Here is a 24,454-nt window from a genome sequence, read left to right as displayed (position 1 = left end):
TAATATATGATGAATATTAGCATACAAGGATCCTGTCCAGGTGGTTAACAGACAAACATATTCTTATACTTCGATAGTTTCCATGCTCTGAGGGGAAAAAAAAATTTTACAACAGTTGAGTAATAAGATAGGAACAATTAAAATAGATGCACATTTTAATTTTCCATGTGCATTATTTTAATTTGTTGATAAAATTTCACTCTTATAAAATAATTCATGCATTTTTTTTATCAGGGAGAACTTTCTCGAGGTAACAGTGTTTGATGTTCATTAACTTGAATCTTATGAAAGGATGAAAGGACTTTCCTGCTCGTGCCAGGGCAGGGTGCTTCCTCTGCAGCCAGCACATTTCAGTGGGGCAGAAGACCTCTAACTGGCTCCCTCGGGGCTGTTTCTGCACGCACCATGGTCTCCTTTGTGGAGCTCAGTACCAAGGCTAAGGTGCCCATCTTGGGCCTGGGCACCTGGAAAGTAAGTGTGCACATATGTGGACACCTTCTTCCCTTGAGGGCCTTTGGGCATTTCCTCCTGTCCTGAGGGAAAGCCCAGAGGCAAGGGTTTTGGGGAAGTAAATATTGGGCGCTGGAGGCAGGACTGAGTTGCTTTCTGAGGGCTGATTCAGCGGTAGTGCTCCAAGACTGACTTTTTCTAGCAGTGGTGAGAGCTTTCTTAGCAAGTATCAAGTTTTAAGCGGTTTAAGTGGAAGTGTTAGTTGCTCAGTTGTGTCTGACTCTTTGTGACCCCATGGACTGTAGCCCACCAGAAGAAAGGATAGGTTGATCAGTCGTAAATGTTTCTTTTTCTTTCATTCTTTGGCTTGGCTAGATTAGACAGAATGTGGTATTTTTAATGCCCTTCCTTCCTTCCTTCTCTCTTTTTTCTTCCTCCCTTCCTTCCCCCCTCCCTCTCTCTCTTTCCTTCTCTCTTTTCTTCGAAGAAAGAAAAACTTTCTGCCTTCGAGTGAGGGGAGACATTCCATTTTTACAAGGTTTTCTATTTCTCCTTTTCTGAAACAATAATTATATAATGTCTTTTATCTACTGACTCTTAGGTGTATGCCTGGTGCTGTACTTCAAATTTGACACTCACTATGGCACTTACCACAATCACCTCATGTATATTCGTGCAAGTGCGTGCTAAATCACTTCAGTCTTGTCCAACTCTTTGTGACCCTATGGACTATAGCCCACCAGGCTCCTCTGTCCATGGGGTTCTCCAGGCAAGAACACTGGAGTGGGTTGCCATGCCCTTCTCCAGGGGATCTTCTTGATCCAGAAATCGAACTCTCATCTCTTACATCCCCTGCATGGGCAGGCGGATTCTTTACCATTAGCATCACCTGGGAAGCAGCAATAGCTTCACGAGGCAGATTCTCTCGTCATTATTCCCATTTTGCAGACAAGGTTTAGAGAAATTAAGCAATCTTCTCAGATCACACACCTAGCATGAGATAAGCCTGAATTTATGAGGTAATAACTACTTTCTCTCTGGAAATTCCTTTAGTTTATTTCAAAATCCAGTGTGTAGCCTGGTCATTAGAAAAAGTTTTCAGTCTCTTTTACGTACCTTGACTTCCCTGGTGGCTCAGATGGTAAAGTGTCTGACTGCAATGCGGGAGACCTGGGTTTGATCCCTGGGTTGGGAAGATCCCCTGGAGAAGGAAATGGCAACCCACTCAAGTACTCTTGCCTGGAAAATCCCATGGATGGAGGAGCCTGGTAAGCTACAGTCCATAGGGTTGCAGAGAGTCGGACATGATTGAGTGACTTCACTTCACTTCACTTCTGTATACCCGGAGACATTTCTGGGCTGGAGCATGAACCTGAATCAGAAGGGAATAGGCTTGAGCTAGGATGGGACATGATGCTCTAATCATAAAGTTAATTCACTTTTCTTCCTTCTCTTTTGAAAAGTTTTCCAAAGCATGCTTTCTTCCCAGGTATCCCCTAGAAAAAGGGATCTCAGGGAAATCTTGGTTTGGAGAAGTTGGCTGAGTAAGACAGTCTGTTGAAGGTGGTCTGGGGAGATGGTTTTTTCTTTTTCCTTCCAGTCTGGCCTAGGAGAAGTCAGAGAGGCTGTGAAGGGGGCCATTGACATAGGATATCGCCACTTGGACTGTGCTTATGCCTACGAGAATGAGCATGAGGTGGGGGAAGCCATCCAAGAGAAGATCCAAGAGAAGGCTGTGAAGCGGGAAGAACTCTTCATAGTGAGCAAGGTACCCAGGGCTCACCTGGTGGGAAGACTGCACTTCAAAGCAGGCAGAAGTGTTGGATCTAGTCAGCACCCAGAATTCTGTCTTTCCGTACTGTTCGAGGGGTTCTGGAGGCAAGAATACTGAAGTGGTTTGCCATTCCCTGCTCTAGTGGATCACATTTACTATCTAGAGTCTCAGTGACCCTAGCACAAATATATATAATTCATCTCACTATATGGCGCATCCCTGTTGGCTCAGAACTCTCCACTATGACCCATCCATCTTGGGTGGCCCTGCACAGCATGGCTTTGTTACACAAGGCTGTGATCCATGTGATCACTTTGGTTAGCTTTCTGTGATTGTGGTTTTCATTCTGGAGGCTTTGGGATTATAGTTTTTGCTTCTGGATGAGGTTAAGAGGCAAGCTTCATTATGGGAGGGACTGGCTGTGGGGAAATCTGGGTCTTGTTCAGGTGGGCAGGGACATGCTCAGTTAATCTTTAATCCAGTTATCTGCTGTGGGTGGACTGTGCTCCCTTCCTATTAGTTGTTTGGCCTGGGGCAACTCAGTCCTGGAGTTTACATGCTCTATGGTAGGGCTACTCAGCTCAGTTTAGCTTAGTTGTGTCCAACTCTTTGCGACCCCAGGGACTACAGCACGCTAGGCTTCCCTGTCCTTCACCAACTCCCAGAGCTTGCTCAGACTTCTGTCTATTGAGTCAGTGATGCCATCCAACCATCTCATCCTCTGTCATCCCCTTCTCCTCCCTCCTTCAATCTTTCCTAGCATCAGGGTTTTTTCCAAGGAGTCAGTTCTTCGCATCAGGTGGCCAAAGTTTCAGCTTCAGTATCAGTCCTTCCAATGAATATTCAGGACTGATATCCTTTAGGAGGGACTGGCTGGATCTCCTTGCAGTCCAAGAGACTCTCAAGAGCCTTCTCCAACACCACAGTTCAAAAGCATCAATTCTTCGGTGCTCAGCTTTCTTCATAGTCCAACTCTCACATCCATACATGACCACTGGTAAAACCACAGCTTTGACTAGACGAACCTTTGTAGGTAGGGCTACTGGAGACCTTCAAAAAGGAGGAGATACCAAGGGAACATTTCAAGCAAAGATGGGCACAATAAAGAACAGAAATGGCAAGGAACTAACAGAAGCAGGAGCAATTAAGAAGAAATGGCAAGAATACACAGAACTATACAAAAATGATCTTAATGACCCAGATAACCATGATGGTGTGATCACTCACCTAGAGCCAGGCAGGCATCCTGGAATGCAAAGTCAAGCGGACCTTATGAAGAATTACTACAAACAAGCTAGTGGGGGTGATGGAATTGCAGCTTAGCTATTTCAAATCCTAGAAGATGATACTGTTAAAGTGCTGCACTCAATATGCCAGCAAATTTGGAAAAGTCAGCAGTGGCCACAAAACTGGCAAAGGTCAGTTTTCATTCCAATCCCAAAGAAAGGCAATGCCAAAGATTGCTCAAGCTACTATATAATTGTGCTCATTTCACATGCTAGCAGGACAATGCTCAAAATCCTTCAAGCTAGTCTTCAACAGTATGTGACCTGAGAACTTCTAGATGTGCAAGCTAGATTTAGAAAAGGCAGAGGAACCAGAGACCAAATTGCCAACAACTGTTGGGTCATAGAAAAAGCAAGGGGATTCCAAATATATATATATACTTCTGCTTTATTGACTACACTGAAGCCTTTGACTGTGTGGACCACAACAAACAGTGGAAAATTATTAAAGAGATGGGAATGCCAGACCACCTTACCTGCCTCCTGAGAAAACTGTATGCAGGTCAAGAAGCAACAGTTAAAACCAGACATGGAACAAAGGACTGTTTCAAAATTGGGAGAGGAGTATGATAAGGTTGTATATTGTCACCCTGCTTGTTTAACTTATATGCAGAGTACATCATGTGAAATGCCAGACTGGATGAATCACAAGCTGGAATCAAAATTGCCAAGAGAAATACCAACAGCCTCAGATATGTAGATGATACAGCCCTAATGGCAGAAAGAGAAGAGAAACTAAAAAGCCTCTTGATGAAAGTGAAAGAGGAGAGTGAAAAAGCTTGCTTAAAACTCAACATTCAAAAAACAAAGATCATGGCATCTAGTCCCATCACTTCATGACAAGTAGATGAAGAAAAAAATGGAAACAGTGGCAGACTTTATTTTCTTGAGCTCCAAAATCACTATGGACAGTGACTGCAGCCATGAAATTAAAAGACACTTGCTCTTTGGAAGGAAAGCTATGACAACCCTAGGCGGAATATTAAAAAGCAGAGATATCACTTTGCCAACAAAGGTTCATATAATCAAAGCCATGGTTTTTTCAGTAGTCATGTACGGATGTGACAGTTGGACTATAAAGAAGGTTGAGGACTGAAGAATTGATGCTTTAAATTGTGGTGCTGGAGAAGACTTTTTAGTGTCCCTTGGACAGCAAGGAGATCGAACTATTCAATGCTAAAGGAATTCAACCCTGAATATTCGTTGGAAGGACTGAGGCTGAAGCTGAAGCTCCAGTACTTTGGCCATGATGCAAAGATCTGACCCATTGGAAAAGACCCTAATGCTGGGAAAGATTGAGGGCAGGAGGAGAAAGGGTTACAGAGGATGAGATGGTTGAATGGCATCCCTGACTCAATGGAGCAAACTCAGGGAGACAGTGAAGGACAGGGAAGCCTGGCATTCTGGGTCCATGGGGTCACAAAGAGTTGGACATGACCGAGTGACTGAACAACAAGAACAATTCAGGTCATTTCCCCCAGCTGTCTTCATCACTGCCTTTATAACATCCCTGGACGCAAACATCCACATTATCATCCAGTGTCGTGCACTGATGCTGATGCTACCCACCCTTCTCGAGTGGGTTCCCCCCAGAGGAGTAGTCTCCATTGAGCCAGGGTGGTGTCTTTAGCATCTCTGTTCCCTATTGGTGGGCTCCATCTTCCCCCTGGCAGCCAAGAGCTAAGGCTACAATTGGATCCTGAAGCTCCACCTTTCAGCACTCTGGTCTCAGTGGTTGTAGGCCAGAGGTTCTCAGCTGGCAGGTACTGTGGAAAATGGTGGGACATACTTATTGTCATATATGAATTTCGCTTCAGTTCAGGCTAGTAAAAGGCAAGTTACAGAATGTTATAAAAAGAGGGAGGGGTGGGGTGAGAGAGGGTTGAGAATCACTGAATATGCATTATACCCAATTTACTAAAAGGGACTAGTTACAGGTACTTGGAAAGTGCATGTATCTAGTGGGACAAATAGACCCCACTGGTTGTGTCTGGATAAATTCCTTGTAGAGTTATTATTGGTGGCCCATGGGCTCAGAGACATAGGAGAGCAGTAGAGGACCACCTGTTCCCAAAGGCTTAGGAACTTAAATCCTGGCCACAATCCACGACTTCAGAAACCCTACTGCTGAGGAAGAGAATAGCGCCTGTAAACAAACACTGAGTCTGTGCCCAAATATGGTACCTGATGTAACAAATACATAGAATACCAGGTGAGTCAAAAAGATAACTTGCCCTTGACACTTGAGATGTCAGTGACTTCCAGAGTGACCTGGTGACCTTGCATCCCTGGATGATACATCTTAACCAGCTGTGCTGTAAATGGCCTGCCCCTGGGGTTAGCTCAAGCTGAGGGTCAAAAAGCAGGGAAAGCAGAGAAAGGTAGCCCCTTCTCTGTCCATTGCTGATTTCTCCCTGCTCTGCTCTCTGCAGTTGTGGCCCACCTTCATGGAGAAGCATCTAGTGAGGGAATCCTGTCAGAAGACCCTCAAGGATCTGAGACTGGACTATCTGGACCTCTACCTCATTCACTTTCCACAGGCTTTACAGGTTGAAGTTCCTCCCCGTCCCAATCTCTGGTTCCTGGGCACGTGTTGGAAGATAGCAGCTGTGTCAGGAGTGGGGAGGGGAGGGTTGGGGGCTGGAGGCTGGGGACCAAGGGGAGCTGAAGCAAGAGGCCTTGCACTTCAGGACTCCACAGGAAAGTTTTCAGGATGAGACGGTGGAGCAGAAAGACACTGGCCTGAAAAGGAGTCCAAGTCCATGGACCAGTGTGGAGGTGACCCCACATCTTGGCTTTCTCTGTTACATTTGAGAAAACCATGATTTCTAGCAGCCCAGGCAAGCTGCAACTGCCACTCTGCTTTGGTCCTGATTCCATGCCAAGGGCTCTCCTCCCAGGGCAGCTCTTACATAATGCTGTTTCAGGGTTCAATCCTCTCATTAACTGATGCACTGGGAATGGCGTTTTGGAGAAGAGCCCAAGTATGATCGTGCTGAAAGGTAGGCAGTGCTCAGTGAGGAAATAGGACTCTGCTCCTACCAGAGAGCCTGAGGGACATGAATTCCCAGCTCTCTCACCTCATGAAATTGAACTTTGTCCCCAACTGTTTGTGAGAAGTCCATGTCCCCGGGGCTAATGGTGGCTTCTGGAATGATTTTATGATAGATTTTAAAATCAGTCCAGCAATTTCTGGGAATTCCTTGAGGGTCCAATGGTCAGGACTCCATGCTTTCATGCCAAGGGCATGGGTTCAATCCCTGATTAGGAAACTAAGATCTCAGAAGCCGTGTGGCATGGCCAAAAGAAGAAGAAAAAAAAGTCCAGTAATTTCTAAAATATAAGAACTTATGTTTTATACTCTAGCAGATTGATCTAGAGATTTTATTTCAATTCAGCTTCTTGAAATTTATACTGTGGAGCTCAGAAAAAAAAAATGGTATGCAGATGTGGGTGTTTAGGATGAGTCAGGATCCTGAAACCTCACTTGACAGAATCAAGTGTTCAGATGCACACTGCACTAAGCTTCTTGTTTTGCATTTACAGCCTGGGGAGGACCTTGTTCCCAAAGATGATAAAGGCAATACCATCATCAGTAAAGCAACATTCTTAGACACTTGGGAGGTAGGTTCCGTCTTATTCTCAGTGGGCTAGAGTGAAAACTTGCCTTCAGTCATCTACAAGGGTCTATACCAGTGTGAAGGAGCCCAGGTGCTCAATGAGGTTTTACCTCATCATGATTTTCTCCTTCCTAATCACCTTAGACTTTTGGGGTTCACCTGACACTTCTTATATTTTTGAAAACTAAGACCAAATCCTCAAAGGAGACTGGGAATACAACATGCCTGACTTCAGAGGATACCCAGTTTATTCTTAAACCAGGGTTTGAAACAGTGTTGCCCTGGGATTGCAGGTATTGATTAAAATAACTTCAGTCAGTTCAGTTCAGTTCAGTCGCTCAGTCATGTCCAACTCTTTGCGACCCCATGAATCGCAGCATGCCAGGCCTCCCTGTCCATCACCAACTCCTGGAGTTCACTCAAACTCATGTCCATCGAGTCACTGATGCCATCCAGCCATCTCATCCTCTGTCATGCCCTTCTCCTCCTGCCCCCAATCCCTCCCAGCATCAGAGTCTTTTCCAATGAGTCAACTCTTCGCATGAGGTGGCCAAAGTATTGGACTATCAGTTTCACCATCAGTCCTTCCAATTAATACCTAGGACTGATCTCCTTTAGAACGGACTGGTTGGATCTCCTTGCAGTCCAAGGGACTCTCAAGAGTCTTCTCCAACACCACAGTTCACAAGCATCAATTCTTCGGTGCTCAGCTTTCTTCACAGTCCAACTCTCACGTCCATACATGACCACAGGAAAAACAATAGCCTTGACTAGACGGACCTTTGTTGGCAAAGTAATGTCTCTGCTTTTGAATATGCTATCTAGGTTGGTCATCACTTTCCTTCCAAGGAGTAAGCATCTTTTAATTTCATGGCTGCCGTCACCATCTGCAGTGATTTTGGAGCCCCCCAAAATAAAGTCTGACACTGTTTCCCCTGTTTCCCCATCTATTTGCCATGAAGTGATGGGACCATATGCCATGAGCTTAGTTTTCTGAATGTTGAGCTTTAAGCCAACTTTTTCACTCTCCTCTTCTTTCACTTTCATCAAGAGGCTTTTTAGTTCCTCTTCACTTTCTGCCATAAGGGTGGTATCATCTGCATATCTGAGGTTATTGATATTTTTCCCAGCAATCTTGATTCCAGCCTGTGCTTTTTCCAGCCCAGCGTTTCTCATGATGTACTCTGCATAGAAATTAAATAAGCAGGGTGACAATATACAGCCTTGACGAACTCCTTTTCCTATTTGGAACTAGTCTGTTGTTCCATGTCCAGTTCTAACTGTTGCTTTCTGACCTGCATATAGGTTTCTCAGGAGGCAGGTCAGGTGGTCTGGTATTCCCATCTCTTGAAGAATTTTCCACAGTTTATTGTGATCCACACAGTCAAAGGCTTTGGCATAGTCAAGAAAGCAGAAATAGATGTTTTTCTGGAACTCTCTTGCTTTTTCCATGATCCAGCGGATGTTGGCAATTTGATCTCTGGTTCCTCTGCCTTTTCTAAAACCAGCTTGAACATCTGGAAGTTTACGGTTCACGTATTGCTGAAGCCTGGCTTGGAGAATTTTGAGCATTACTTTACTAGTGTGTGAGATGAGTGCAATTGTGCGGTAGTCTGAGCATTCTTTGTCATTGCCTTTCTTTGGGATTGGAATGAAAACTGACCTTTTCCAGTCCTGTGGCCACTGCTGAGTTTTCCAAATTTAGTGCATGTTATTTAACTCCTCCAAACCTCAGTTTCTTGTGCTTTTTAAAAGAAAGATCTTCCAATAGATACTAATAATATAAAGCTTCCTGGGTGACTCAGTGGTAAAGAATCTGCCTGCCAATGCAGGGGACATGGATTTCATCCCTGATCTAGGAAGATTCCCTGTGCCTGGGAGGAACTAAGCCGGTGCACCGCAATAATGAGACTGTACTCTAGATTGTACTCAGCAGGAACTACTGAAGCCCATGCACCCTAGAGCCCGTGCTCTGCAAAAAAGAGCAGCCCCTGTTCACCACAACTGGAGCAAGCCCTCGTGCAGCAATGAAGACCCAGTGTGACCAAAAATAAAAATAAATTCATCAAAAAATAACAGAAAGACATTTAAAAGTTAGCAATAATAAAAGAGCAGTGATTATGTGATTAAAAGCCATTCTAAATAATAAGCCATTGGCAATATCTCATGAGCAAGAGCGTATACACACACACACACACACACACACACACACAGTTGCTTCGGTTGTGTCTGACTCTTTTCGACCCTATGGTCTGCAGCCCACCAGGCTCCTCTGTCCATGAGATTCTCCAGGCAAGGATACTGAAGTGGGTTGCCATGCCCTCCTCCAGGGATATATGTGTGTGTGTGTATGTGTGTGTATATATATATATATATATATACACACGTAAATCAAGTTCTCTTGGGAAAATCTTATGAAGGCTTCATTCTGTCAAACATTCTGCTATCTTGAGCATATAATTAAGTATAAACACATAGTAAATGTGACAGAACATCACTGCTGTACAAGCCAAAAGCTGGTTGAGCCCACATACATGAAGGTGGGTTCAAACTTCAAGTTTAAAAATGCTGTTTTTCTTAGATTTACATATTCTGTTTAACCTAACGACCACACAAGTCTTTATCCAACTACATAATCTTAAACACTTGTTTGATATACTCAATAAAACAAATTTATGAAGCCTGAATTTTCAAGAAAATATACTACTTTCTTTCTGCTAGTGCCAAAAGAGTACCCATAAAGAGAAAGGTGAATTCTGGTACTTAGCTAGTTTTTTAAAAAGTCAACATGTTTATTTTCCTACCACAAACAACCTCCTGTGAGAGAAATATTTCAGGAGGAAGATTTAATGAACCATCTAATGGTGGGAAATCAATCCTGAATATTCATTGGAAGGACTGATGCTGAAGCTGATGCTTCAATACTTTGGCCACCTATTGCAAAGAACTGACTCATCAGAAAAGACCCTGATGCTGGGAAAGATTGAAGGCAGGAGGAGAAGGGGACAACAGAGGATGAGATGGTTGGATGGCATCACCAACTTGATGTACATGAGTTTGAGCAAGCTCGGGAGTTGGTTATGGACAGGGAAGCCTGGTGTGCTACAGTCCATTGGGTTGCAAAGAGTTGGACGTGACTGAGCGACTGAACTGAATTGAATGTTTTATGTGCATGGACTCAATTCAGTGAATGTTTTATTCCTGAGAATGGAAGTTATGATAAGACCTACCACAGAGCCTACGATTTCAATAGACTAAGCTTTTGCATTAAATTTGACAAGAGGGCTCTGTCATATACATTACCTTGGTAAAACAAGACCTCTGAAATATCTTAGGGATTATTCTTTGTGAGATATGGAGTCTGAGACACCTCTAGTGTTGTTTCCACAAAAGTTTTGACCTTATTCTTATTTTCTATTTCTTTTTTTTTAAGTTATGAAATTATGAGAACACATTTACATGAGACTTGGAAAACACAAGACAAAGTTACATATAGTTCCACTAAATGTTATGATGTTTTTAAGTAGATAAATTGAGATTTTTAGTTGGAGTTTCAATATCAAACTCTCAAAAATTAATAGAATGAATAGACAGAAAAGTAGAAGGAAATAGTAGACCTGAAAAGTACCATGAACCAATTCAACATAATTAAGATTTACAGAATTTTCACACAACAATACGATACGAATTCAAGTTCTCATAGACTATCAACTGGGAGACACTGGAACACATCCAGGGATATAAAACAAGTTGCAAAAGTTTTATGGTCTAAATGTATTGAAATCATACAGAGTCTGTTCTCTTCATCACTGTGGATTTATGTTAGAAATCAAGATATGTGAATATAACCCACATATTTTCAAGTGCAGTGTGACATTTACCAGGAGAGAGCTCTTTGACTTATCCATTGAAAGCCTCAATAAGGTTAGAAGACAGAAAGAACACAGAGGGCGAGTGCAGGGAAGAAAGCATTTAAACGAGAAAGTAGTATCAAAGGTACTTTTAAAACTCCATGTATTTGGAAATTAAATGTCCACTTTTAAATGATGTTGCCCTCATTCTTAATGAATACTTAATATATTGTTTTCATTGTGATAACTATATCATTGTTCTCTGCAAAAAGTACCCTGATTTTCACATTGCTGTATCCTTAGAATGGATTTGAGAATGATTACTAAATGAAAGATTTTGATGATCAGGTTCAAAGCATCTAGGAAGAAAAGGCAGGACTGAAGCAATCAACGTTTATGTGGACCCATAACCAGTTCAACAGAAACCTTCTTGAACACCCTGAAGCAGATGGGAGAAAAAGAGTGGAACAACGTCAAGATGTATCATGCACCCACCTGTACCTGCCCCACAGTACACAGAAACAGTTACACTGCTTCATGGCCCAACTCAGGCGGCTTGGGGACTTTGCAATCTCATCAGTTCTAAATTTTATTTGTCCAATTTAAAGACTACATCAGCTACCCTAGTGGTTCTCTCTATGCATTAAAATCACCTGGGGAGTTTTAACGATCCCAGTGCTGAGGCCACATGTTACACAAATTTGGTAAGAAACTCTAAGGGTAGAATCTGGGCATGTGTATATATATATACACACATGTATTTTTAACTATTTATTTTTGGCTGCCCTGGGTCTTCATAGTTGCCCTTGGGCTTCCCCTAGTTATGGAGAGCACGGGCTACTCTCTAGTTGCAGTGCACCAGCTTCTCGCTGCTTCTCTCCTGGGACATGGGCTCCAGGTGCACGGGCTCAGTAGTTGTGGTGCACGGGCTTAGTTGCTCCACATGCAGCATGTGATATCTTCCTGGACCAGGGATCCAACCCGTGCTCCCTGCACTGGGAGGCGGATTCTCAACCATTGGACCACCAGAGAAGAGTCTAGGCATCAGTTCAGTTTAGTTCAGTCGCTCAGTCATGTCCAACTCCTTGCAACTCCATGAATCGCAGCACGCCAGGCCTCCCTGTCCATCACCAACACCCGGAGTTCACCCAGACTCACGTCCATTGAGTCAGTGATGCCATCCAGCCATCTCATCCTCTGTCATGCCCTTCTCCTCCTGCCCCCAATCCCTCCTAGCATCAGAGTCTTTTCCAATGAGTCAATTCTTCGCATGAGGCGGCCAAAGTACTGGAGTTTCAGCTTTATAATCAGTCCTTCCAAAGAAATCCCAGGGCTGATATCCTTCAGAATGGACTGGTTGGATGTCCTTGCAGTCCAAGGGACTCTCAAGAGTCTTCTCCAACACCACAGGTCAAAGGCATCAATTCTCCAGCGCTCAGCCTTCTTCACAGTCCAACTCTCACATCCATACGTGACCACAGGAAAAACCATAGCCCTGACTAGATGAACCCTTGTTGGCAAAGTAATGTCTCTGCTTTTGAATATGCTATCTAGGTTGGTCATAACTTTCCTTTCAAGGAGTAAGCGTCTTTTCATTTCATGGCTGCAATCACCATCTGCAGTGATTTTGGAGCCCCCCAAAATAAAGTCTGACACTGTTTCCACTGTTTCCCCATCTATTTCCCATCAAGTGACGGGACCGGATGCCATGATCTTCGTTTTCTGAATGTTGAGCTTTAAGCCAACTTTTTCACTCTCCTCTTTCACTTTCAGCAAGAGGCTTTTGAGTTCCTCTTCACTTTCTGCCATAAGGGTGGTGTCATCTGCATATCTGAGGTTACTGATATTTCTCCCGGCAATCTTGATTCCAGCTTGTGTTTCTTCCAGCCCAGAGTTTCTCATGATGTACTCTGCATATAAGTTAAATAAGCAGGGTGAAAATATATAGCCTTGATGTACTCCTTTTCCAATTTGGAACCAGTCTGTTGTTCCATGTCCAGTTCTAACTGTTGCTTCCTGATCTGCATATAGATTTCTCAAAAGGCAGATCAGTTGGTCTGGTATTCCCACCTTTTTCAGAATTTTCCACAGTTTATTGTGATCCACACAGTCAAAGGCTTTGGCATAGTCAATAAAGCAGAAATAGATGTTTTTCTGGAACTCTCTTGCTTTTTCCATGATCCAGTGGATGTTGGCAATTTGATCTCTGGTTCCTCTGCCTTTTCTAAAATCAGCTTGAACATCAGGAAGTTCACGGTTCACGTATTGCTGAAGCCTGGCTTGGAGAATTTTGAGCATTACTTTACTAGCGTGTGAGATGAATGCAATTGTGCGGTAGTTTGAGCATTTTTTGGCATTGCCTTTCTTTGGGATTGGAATGAAAACTGACCTTTTCCAGTCCTGTGGCCACTGCTGACTTTTCCAAATTTGCTGGCATATTGAGTGCAGCACTTTCACAGCATCATCTTTCAGGATTTGAAATAGCTCAACTGGAATTCCATCACCTCCACTAGGTTTGTTCGTAGTGATGCTTTCTAAGGCCCACTTGATTTCACATTCCAGGATGTCTGGCTCTAGGTCAGTGATCACACCATCGTGATTATCTGGGTCGTGAAGATCTTTTTTGTACAGTTCTTCTGTGTATTCTTGCCACCTCTTCTTAATATCTTCTGCTTCTGTTAGGTCCATACCATTTCTGTCCTTTATCGAGCCCATCTTTGCATGAAATGTTCCCTTGATATCTCTGATTTTCTTGAAGAGATCTCTAGTCTTTCCCTTTCTGTTGTTTTCCTCTATTTCTTTGCATTGATCACTGAGGAAGGCTTTCTTATCTCTCCTTGCTATTCTTTGGAACTCTGCATTCAGATGCTTTTATCTTTCCTTTTCTCCTTTGCTTTTCACTTCTCTTCTTTACACAGCTATTTGTAAGGCCTCCCCAGACAGCCATTTTGCTTTTTTGCATTTCTTTTCCATGGGGATGGTCTTGATCCCTGTCTCCTGCACAATGTCACGAACCTCATTCCATAGTTCATCAGGCACTCTATCTATCAGATCTAGGCCCTTAACTCTATTTCTCACTTCGCCTGTATAATCATAAGGGATTTGATTTAGGTCATACCTGTATGGTCTAGTGGTTCTCCGTCTAGGCATCAGTATGTTTTAAAGCTGTCAGGTGATTCCGAATTGCAGCCACGTTTGAGAACCACTGGCTCGACTGTCCCCCGGTCACCTCATGCTTGTCCTCGCCTCAGAGGCTTTGCTCCTACTTTCCTCTCTACTCATGGGCTGGATGGAAAATTCCTTTTCCCCCCTTCTTTCTTATTTTTTAAATTATGGACGTATGATAACACATTTACAGGAGAGTTGGAAAATACAGAACAAGATTACATATAGCTCCACCATATATTACAATTATCTTTTTAGTAGATAAATTAAGATTTTTAGTTGGAATGTCAATTACAAGCTCTCAAAAATTAATAGAATGAATAGTCAGAAAAGTAGAAGGCTATAGTAGATCTGAAAAGCACTATCAACCAATTCGATGTAATTAAGATTTATGCAATTTTCACACAACAGCAGGATACAGATTCTATTCAAGTTCCCACGGACTATAAACCAGGAGACACTGGAACATATCCAGAAACATAAAACTAGGTACAAAAATGTCATGGCCTTTTGTAATCATGCAGAGTCTGTTCTCTTATCTCTGTGGGTTTATGTTAGAAGTCAAATTCTTTTTATTAGTTCTGCTAATCCACACACATATTCCTGTCCCAGAGAGGACTAAGCCAAACTAGGGTCCCTCTGGCAGTGGCCGAAGTTGTCCCTTTCTATGACAGGCCATGGAGGAGCTGGTGGACGAGGGGCTGGTGAAAAACATTGGGATCTCCAACTTCAACCACTTTCAGATCGAGAGACTCTTGAACAAACCTGGACTGAAATACAAACCAGTGATTAACCAGGTAAATTGTTTAGTAAAGGGTAAGGGTTCTGCTCTATTATTTCTTAGATGTCTGGAGGCAAGTTCAATGATTTGCACTAAGTCTCATCTTGAAGGTCAGGCATCACATACTTTGTGGGTCATGGGAGAAGGGTCTTGGGGTCTGGTTTAGCCAGCCTAGCAGGGGCCAGGATTTGGCCTTTGCTGATAGACCTTTTTCTCTGTGTAGAACTCCCTATGAGCAGCTCAAAGAGCAGGTGGATTTTCCCAGTGATGAGAATTCTTGCTTTTACAGATTGAGTGTCACCCATATCTCACGCAGGAGAAATTGATCCAGTACTGTCAGTCCAAGGGCATCAGTGTCACGGCTTACAGCCCGCTAGGCTGTCCAAATAGATCTGGGTAAGGCATCTGATCTTTCTCTCGACATTCTTTTAAGAAAGCCATCAGAAAGAAAAATGCGTGTAAGGCAATGTGCCTGGCATACTCAAACAGTGGGGAAAATATGGGAACTTAAAGAAAAAAAAAAAAAACAAAAATGGCAACCCTTTGGGAATACTCCAGTTTAGCCACCCAGCACTGGACCAGCCTTTGCAAAAATTCCTGAGGCTTCAGAACCCATGGGTGGACCCATGGGTAAGACATGAAGCTTTCAAATCCTTTTGCCTTATCTACCGCATGAGGAAGACTGAGATCAGCCTTGGGCCCATCACTGGAGTAATATTCATCTATATATGGTAGCCATGGTGATTATGCACACCAACCATCTTTCTCTCCCTAGGGCTAAACCAGAGGACCCTTCTCTACTGGACGATCCCAAGATTAATGAGATTGCTGCAAAGCACAAAAAATCCACAGCCCAAGTATAATGTGTAGTTTCTTAACCTGCCACAAACTAGTCTTGTGTGATTCTTAATATTGTCTTCATTTAACTCCTGTATTTATTTTATTTTGGGGGCTATGCCGGGTCTCCATTGCTGCGAGAGGGATTTCTCTAGTTGGGGTGAGTGGGGGCCACTCTCTGTTGCCATGCATGGGCTTCTCACTGCAGTGGCTTCTCTTGCTGCAGGCTTCAGTAGTTGTGGTGCATGGGCTCAGTTGCTCTGAGGCATGTGGGATCTTCCCAGATCAGGGATCGAACCAGTATTCCTGGCAAGGCAAGGAGGATTCCTAACCACTGGACCATTGGGAAAGCACCCATTTTACTCCTTGAAGGGAAAGCAAACAAGAGGAAGCCCTCTAAGGCCTTTCCTTGAAAGTCTGTTTGTTTGGACCTCCAGGAAATAGCATGGTTATCACTGAAACAGGGATGGCCTCTAACAAGTTCTGTTGAGACTGGAGGACCAAGAATAAGAACATGGCTTTGCAGCCAAAACTCTTGGGTTCAGATCCCAGGTCCGCTACTTATCAGCCTCACGATCCCAAACACTATCCCAGGTCACTTTATTTTTTAAAAAGGAAGAAGACAGGGTTGTTGTGAGGATTAAGGGAGAGATTGAGCAGAGGACTGAGAAGTTACCTGATAGCTATAAAGTGCTCAGTGTATATTAGCTATTGTAACTTAATAAAGACATAGTGAATGGCAGAGATGTTTCATTTTCTGAAAAAGTAGAGGGAGTGGTCGTTGCAGATGAGTGTAAATGAGAAGTCCCCTTCTGCACAGGTTCTGATCCGGTTCCATATCCAGAGGCACGTGATTGTAATTCCCAAGTCTGTGACGCTCGCACGCATCGCTGAGAACTTTCAGGTAAGGTTCTGGCTGGTTCAGTTCAGTTCAGTGGCTCCGTCGTGTCCAACTGTTTGCAACCCCATGGACTGCAGCACACCAGGCTTCCCTGTCCTTCACCAACTCCCGGAGCTTGCTCAGACTCCTGTCCATCGAGTCAGTGATGCCATCCAACCATCTCATCCTCTGTCATTCCCTTCTTCTCCTGCCTTCAATTTTTCCCAGTATCAGGGTCTTTTCAAATGAGTCAGTTCTTCACATTAGGTGGCCAAAGTATTGGAGTTTCAGCTTCAGCATCAGTCCTTCCAGTAAATATTCAGGACTGATTTCCTTTAGGATTGACTGGTTTGATTTCCTTGCAGTCCAAGAGACTCTCAAGAGTCTTCTCCAACACCACAGTTCAAAAGCATCAATTCTTCGGTGCTCAGCTTTGTTTATAGTCCAACTCTCACATCCATACATGACTACTGGAAAAACCATAGCTTTGACTAGATGGACCTTTGTCAGAAAAGTAGTGTCTCTGCTTTTTAATATGCTGTCTATGTTGATCATAGCTTTTCTTCCAAGGAGCAAACTGGTTTTCTCAGTGGAGGAGGGGATGGGAGAGACTCCGTCACCAGGTCTCTCATGCTGTCCCTGTGTTTTCTGTGGGCTTCCACCACCTTCTCACCACCTTGCCATCTCTCAGGCCAGGGAGCTGACCTCAGGGCTGAGATGAATGACCCATGACCAAGGGTGGGCTAGGGGAGCAGCCGGTGATGTCCTGTCAGGTCTGAGCACAGCTGTACCTCTCACCACTGACCGAGAAGGTCTTGGCTGTCCCTAAGCAGTTATGTTGTGGGCCACACACAACAGCAGACTGTCCTGCCTAAGCCTCTGCCTCCCAGCAGCAGGAGAGGTATAGATCGTACTAGAAGACCTGCCTTCCTGGAGGAACCCACGTGTCCATCGGGGGCATGCGCACTGTGCAGTTCAGAGCCTGTAAGGCAAGGAGGCTTACAGGCTTTGGAACACAAAACCTCAGAAACAGGCAGTCTCTGTGTAGCACCCAATTTAGAGCCATTCGTGTCTGGTGGACATAAGGGGAGAAACTCCCTTGGCTAGTTACTGCTGTGGATGTGAGCTTGCTCCCTGCTAGTGTGGCTGGAGATCTCAAATTGCACTGGCTTGCTGATGATGTTCTGGAACTCTCACTTTTCCAGGTCTTTGACTTTAAACTGAGCAAGGAGGAGATGGCGACCCTACTCAGCCTCGACAGAAACTGGCGGTACTACACCTTTAACTCGTGAGTGGCGCCGGGCTGAGTTAATTAGGAGGATTGCCAGGAGTCTGTCTCAACTGGTAGAAGTTTAGCTAGAAGGATTGAAAGACAACCGGAACTACTTTTATTTCAAATGCCATTTTCTGGCGGTGTTGAAAATCAAAACTGGAATATCTAGACTCATTGGGAGAAAAGAGTGGGCATGTGTGCTCAGTCACTCAGTTGCATCTGACCCTTTGTGACCCCACAGGCTGCAGCCCACCAGGCTCCTCTGCCCATGGGGATCCTCCAGGCAAGAATACTGGAGTGGGTTGCCATGCCTTCCTGCTGGGGATCTTTCCGACCTAGGGACTGAGCCCAGGTCTCCTGCATTGCAGGCAGATTCTTTACTATCTGAGGCACCAGGGTAGACATATCCTTAACTGCTGCATATTGTTGGAACTCCTGGATGTCGAAGTGGAATCTTAAGAGAGAACATGTTGTCAATAGGTAGAAGGCAGAGGCAGTCATTCACCCTTTCATCCACTAAGTATTTATTGAGCATTTACTATGTGCCAGGCACTCTCTAGTGCTTGGGATATCATCTAGACAAAGTTCCTGCCTTCACAGTCTTACATTCTAGTAAGGGAGTGCAGAAACAAACTCACAAATGAATATGTTGAGTAAGTGTGAATCCTACAACTGACAAAGAAAGTGAATTGTAGGAAGACATTGTCTACCTTCTCTACTCCATTCCATTCCCTGTTCTATCTAACTTCTCTATTTTCTATTGAGAGAATACAGAAATAAGCTCTCTCTTTATATATATGTGTATATATATATATATATATACACACACACACACACACATATATATATATATCAGACTGCAATAAAGGCTATGCAGAAAAATCAAGTAGGGTAGTAAGGGAATAGGGACTGGAGAGTGGTGGGGGAGTGATCCCTTACAATAGGGGGAGTTAGAGGAAGCTTTGCTGATCGGTGACAGTTGAGCAGAAACCTGAAGGAAGTGAGGGATGAGCTGTGTGGATACCTGGGGAAGAGCATTCTAGGCAGTGAGGACAGCATGTGCAAAGGCCCTGAGGTGGAATTGTGTTTAGAGCACTTGAGTAAGATGGCGAGTGGGGCTGGAGCAGAGCGAGTGAGCAGCAGAGGGAGAAGAGGCGAGGTCAGCAGTGTCAGGGGCTCAGAGCAAGCAGAGCCAGGTAGACACTGTGAGGAAGGCCTTTTGTTTGGGCTCTGAGGGTGCTGAGAAGCCAGTTGAGGATTCTGAGCCAGGGAGTGGCATGATGGGGCTTGTGCTTTAAAAGCCCCACTCTGACTTCTGAATTGAGAGACTACAGGGAGACTGTTGTGATAACCCAGGGGAAAAGACGACAGTGGCTGGACCTGGGTAATGGTAAGTAGAGAGAACCATCTTATTCTAAATACATTGGGAAAGCAGAGCCAATCGGATCTGAGCCATTAGGATTCAAAGGAGGCTCCAGATCTTTGGTTCTGGTGTTGCCTGAATCACACACAAGATGGAATTGCCATTTGGGGGAAAGAAATCAGGAGTTTGCCTTGGGAAATGTTTACAATACCCAGTAAAGTTCTAAGTGTGTGAAAAGTGAAAGTGTTAGTCACTCAGTCGTGTCTGACTCTTTGCAACCCCATGGACTGTAGCCCGCCAGGCTCCTTTGTCCATGGAATTCTCCAGGCAAGAATACTGGAGTGAGTCGCCGTTTCCTACTCCAGGGGATCTTCTTGACCCAAGCATTGGACCCGGGTCTCTTGAGTCTCCTGCATTGGCAGGTGGATTTTTTACCACTGCGCCACCTGGGAAGCCCTTACTTTTGTTGGAGAACAACAAGCAGCAGCTACTTAGAATGAAAAGGAGTGTCAAAAGTAAAATGAGGGAGGTGGGAGGGAGGCTCAAGAGGAAGGGGATATATGTATACTTATGACTGATTCACCTTGTTGTATGGCAGAAACCAACACAACATGGTAAAGCAATCATCCTCCAATTAAAAAAAAAAAAGTAAAAACAGCAAAAAAAAAGTAAAATGAGGGACTTCCCTGGTAGTTCAGTGGCTAGGACTCCATGTTCCCAATGCAGGAAGCCTGGGTTCTATCCATGGTTGGGCAACTATTAATAAATCCCACATGCCACAATTAAAGATTCCACATCCCAAAATGAAGTTTGAAGATCCTATGTGTCGCAACGAAGACCAGAACAACTAAATAAAATAAAATTTTAAAAGTAAAGTAATATCTTCCTGGAGAGGAAACTGCTTTTCCCCCAGAGGCATTAGAGGGGTGGGACTCAGGAATGAATCCAGATCAGATCAGATCAGATCAATCACTCAGTCGTGTCCGACTCTTTGTGACCGCATGAATCGCAGCACGCCAGGCCTCCCTGTCCATCACCAACTCCCGGAGTTCACTGAGACTCACATCCATCGAGTCAGTGATTTTATCCAGTCATCTCATCCTCTGTCGTCCCCTTCTCCTCTTGCGCCCAATCCCTCCAGCATCAGAGTCTTTTCCAATGAGTCAGCTCTTTGCATGAGGTGGCCAAAGTACTGGAGTTTAGCATCATTCCTTCCAAAGAAATCCCAGGGCTGATCTCCTTCAGAATGGACTGGTTGGATCTCCTTGCAGTCCAAGGGACTCTCAAGAGTCTTCTCCAACACCACAGTTCAAAAATACCAATTCTTCGGCGCTCAGCCTTTTTCACAGTCCAACTCTCACATCCATACATGACCACAGGAAAAACCATAGCCTTGACTAGACGGACCTTTGTTGGCAAAGTAATGTCTCTGCTTTTGAATATGCTATCTAGGTTGGTCATAACTTTCCTTCCAAGGAGTAAGCGTCTTTTAATTTCATGGCTGCAGTCACCATCTGCAGTGATTTTGGAGCCCCCCAAAATAAAGTGTGACACTGTTTCCACTGTTTCCCCATCTATTTTCCATGAAGTGATGGGACCGGATGCCATGATTTTAGTTTTCTGAATGTTGAGCTGTAAGCCAACTTTTTCACTCTCCTCTTTCACTTTCATCAAGAGGCTTTTGAGTTCCTCTTCACTTTCTGCCGTAAGGGTGGTGTCATCTGCATATTTGAGGTTATTGATATTTCTCCCGGCAATCTTGATTCCAGCTTGTGTTTCTTCCAGTCCAGCGTTTCTCATGATGTACTCTGCATAGAAGTTAAATAAACAGGGTGACAATATACAGCCTTGATGAACTCCTTTTCCTATTCATTCCTTTTCCTATTCCTTTTAAATAGGAAAAGGAATGAATCCACCCAGTTCAAATCCCAGCTCTAACACTTAATGTTATTAGACTTGTGACCTTGGGTAAATTTCCCAGGCTGGTTTCTTTATTTACAAAATTGGAATGATAGGATTAAATACAGCTCAGATCTCTTGAGTGTTAGCTTAGAATGTGCCAGGCACCCTAAGCCCAGTGCATGTATCATTAACTCATTCAGTGATCATAACAAGCCCAAGTTATTCTATTGTTGTTCCTTCCAGGGTTATTATTAGCTACCATTATGAAGCTTTCTCAGAGAAGGCAATGGCACCCCACTCCAGTACTCTTTTGCTTGGAAAACCCCATGGACGGAGGAGCCTGGTGGGCTGCCGTCCATGGGGTCGCTAAGAGTCGGACATGATTGAGCGACTGCACTTTCACTTTTCACTTTCATGCATCGGAGAAGGAAATGGCAACCCACTCCAGGGTTCTTGCCTGGAGAATCCCAGGGACGGGGGAAGCCTGGTGGGCTGCCATCTATGGGGTCACACAGAGTTGGACAAGACTAAAAAGACTTAGCAGCAGCAGCAGCAGCAGCAGCATGAAGCTTTCTGGTATCCTGGTCACCGTCCTCCCACCCTCCCTCCTAGCACACCCTTCAGATCTGTTTGATGGAAGGTGGAGGAAGACTTGGGTTCTTATAAAATCTTGGGGGAAGGGGAGAAGCTGAGAGGGCACAAAGCTCATAGGATCCATGAGGAAGAATGCTGTTTAACCCAGAGTTTAACATTGGCATATCCTTTACGACTGTTTTCTCTGCAGGCTGAAAAGTCTGGAGGAGTATCCCTTCTATGCAGAATATTGAAGCTGAATCTCTTAATGCACATTCTCCTTCTTCATCTTACTGAAGTGTAATTCTCTCCACCAGTGTCCTGTTGTAGCCAAGCTTGTCTGAAATCACACCGAGCCTGCCCTGCTGAAGTCCAGGGGTTAGGCAGTTGCTGTATCTGGACTGATTTGTTCAACCAAAGGAACAGAGTACAAAGGGGAGATTCGACTTAGATAAGCCACTTACACGTTTTTTTCTGCTTCTTAGATCTGATCACGGGGACTCCACTAAACTTGAGGATACGATGACTGAAAATAATAAAGAATAATAATAACCAACAGGTATTGAGAGTTTACTATGCGCCAGCACTATTTGGGTGATTTTTGTATGTGTGATTCACTGAATCCTGCCCCTTAGAGGGAGATATGCTTACATTTCTCAGAAGATGAAATGCAGGAATGGGGAGGCCAAGGCACTTCGTCAGGGCCACTCAGGTTATAAGTGGATGAGCCAGGTTTCAAAGGCTCTGGGAGATCTTCGGTTTCATTGGCAATCAAAATGTCATCTACATACTGAAGAAAGGCTCCCTCATATAACTGTAGGTCCTTTAGATCTTTGGCTAGGGCTTCCCTAAAACTGGGAGAAGCATTCTTGAATCTCTGGGGAGGCACAGTCCACCAGAACTGCTGTTTCAATTTGGTCTCTGGGTCATCTTATTCAAAAGCAAAAAATCCCTGTGATTCAGGACTTTAGGATGTGCAATAAAAGGTCTCTTTGTGACCCCATGGACTGTAGCCCACCAGGCTCCTCTTCCATGGGATTCTCCAGACAAGAATACTGGAGTGCGTAGAAGATCTCTTCTCCAGGGGATCTTTCTGACCTAGGGATGGAATCCAGGTCTCCTCCCTTGCAGGTGGATTCTACCATCTGAGCCACCAGGGAAGCTATATAGGCCCAAAACTGTAAGCCAGCAGAAATCTCCAAAGAAAGTAAGGTATAGGGGTTGGGTGCCACCAGATGAATGTCCTCAGCTACCTGATTTATTGCTCTCAGGTCCTGTATAAAGTGATATTCTTGGGTCTCTGGCTTTTGGACTGGTAAGATGGGAGTGCTGTGTGGTGACTGGCAAGGACAGATGAGGTTATATCCATGAAGGCACATATTACTGGCTGGATTCCCTCTTTGACATGTTCCCTTAAGGTCTATTGTTTTAAGTTCAGAATGTTAGACCTTGGATGGAGTTCTGCCTATGCAGGGTGTTGCTAACTTTTCTCTTTGTGGGTTCCCATCTGCCCAAACATCCCATCTTACCTTCTGCAAGATCTCTTCAGGTAATTTCAGGCACTCAGCATTTCCTACCTATAGTAATGCTGCCTGAAGCAAGTAAGATTATCCTGGCAGCACCTTCATGTCCATCCTTTCTTGGGAAAAAGTTTCTCTTGCATTTATTTTACTCAAGAGGTCTCTCGTCCCAGCAGACGTACTGGACACTCTGGCATGTACAGGAAACTGCTTCAGATAAGTCTCTCTCATCTGACATTCCTGTGGTTTCCAAAAGGGCTTTTGGAGAGGTTTAGGAGACAGTCTTACTTGGGCTTCTCTTACCTTGGATGTGGGATATCTCTTCACGGCTGCTCCAGCAAAGTGCAGCCGCTTGCTCCTTACCTTGGATGTGGGGTAGCTCCTCTCGGCCACTGCCCCTGACCTTGGACATGGGGTAGCTCCTCTCAGGCGGTGCTGTGCTCCTGTGCCATTGCAGCCGCCACATCCGGTCCCATCACTTCATGGCAAATAGATGGGGAAACAGTGCAAACAATGGCTGACTTTATTTTTCTGGGCTCCAAAATCACTGCAGATGGTGACTGCAGCCATGAAAAGAAAAGACGCTTACTCTTTGGAAGGAAAGTTATGACCAACCTAGACAGCATATTCAAAAGCAGACACATTACTTTGCCAACAAAGGTCTATCTAGTCAAGGCTATGGTTTTTCCTGTGGTCATGTATGGATGTGAGAGTTGGACTGTGAAGAAGGCTGAGCGCCAAAGAATTGATGCTTTTGAACTGTGGTGTTGGAGAAGACTCTTGAGAGTCCCTTGGACTGCAAGGAGATCCAACCAGTCCATTCTAAAGGAGATCAGTCCTGGGTGTTCATTGGAAGGACTGATGTTGAAGCTGAAACTCCAGTACTTTGGCCACCTCATGCAAAGAGCTGACTCATTTGAAAAGACCCTGACGCTGGGAAAGATTGAGGGCAGGAGGAGAAGGGGACAACAGAGGATGAGATGGCTGGATGGCATCACTGACTCAATGGACATGGGTTTGGGTGGACTCCGGGAGTTGGTGATGGACAGGGAGGCCTGGTGTGCTGTGGTTCATGGGGTCACAAAGAGTCGGACACGACTGAGCAACTGAACTGAACTGAAGGAGACAGTCATTAACACTGAGGAGGTGTGGCCAGTTTAGACTTAACACAGAGAAGTT

General features: G+C 44.4%; 1 protein-coding gene across 4 annotated transcripts; it reads left to right on the top strand.

Annotated features, from left to right (window-relative positions):
* Positions 1 to 302: 302 nt before the first annotated feature.
* Positions 303 to 22,311, top strand: AKR1B10 (aldo-keto reductase family 1 member B10). Of its 4 annotated transcripts, none has more exons than XM_027538954.1 (10): positions 303 to 471; positions 2,051 to 2,218; positions 5,943 to 6,059; positions 7,057 to 7,134; positions 14,821 to 14,943; positions 15,217 to 15,323; positions 15,703 to 15,784; positions 16,585 to 16,668; positions 17,850 to 17,914; positions 21,967 to 22,311. In XM_027538954.1, exons 1-10 carry the CDS (start codon positions 406 to 408, stop codon positions 22,007 to 22,009), a joined length of 933 nt encoding a protein of 310 aa, XP_027394755.1. In that variant the 5' UTR covers positions 303 to 405; the 3' UTR covers positions 22,010 to 22,311. The 4 variants fall into 4 exon arrangements, with proteins under 4 accessions (XP_027394755.1, XP_027394757.1, XP_027394753.1 ...); XM_027538952.1 differs by having other exon boundaries at positions 304 to 471; positions 17,850 to 17,932; XM_027538956.1 differs by lacking the exon at positions 2,051 to 2,218.
* The last annotated feature ends 2,143 nt before the right edge of the window (positions 22,312 to 24,454 follow it).

This window comes from Bos indicus x Bos taurus, chromosome 4 (genome assembly GCF_003369695.1).
Source record: "Bos indicus x Bos taurus breed Angus x Brahman F1 hybrid chromosome 4, Bos_hybrid_MaternalHap_v2.0, whole genome shotgun sequence".
Lineage (NCBI taxonomy): Eukaryota > Metazoa > Chordata > Mammalia > Artiodactyla > Bovidae > Bos > Bos indicus x Bos taurus.
This window is presented reverse-complemented; position numbering and strand designations above follow the sequence as displayed.

What these genes read in the sequence shown, in the direction of transcription:
- AKR1B10 (XM_027538952.1), top strand. Translation starts at nt 406, where the DNA reads ATGGTCTCCTTTGTGGAGCTCAGTACCAAGGCTAAGGTGCCCATCTTG. An exon ending in TGGGCCTGGGCACCTGGAAA is followed by an intron (nt 472 to 2,050) that starts GTAAGTGTGCAC and finishes TTTTCCTTCCAG; the next exon opens with TCTGGCCTAGGAGAAGTCAG. An exon ending in CATTCTTAGACACTTGGGAG is followed by an intron (nt 7,135 to 14,820) that starts GTAGGTTCCGTC and finishes TTTCTATGACAG; the next exon opens with GCCATGGAGGAGCTGGTGGA.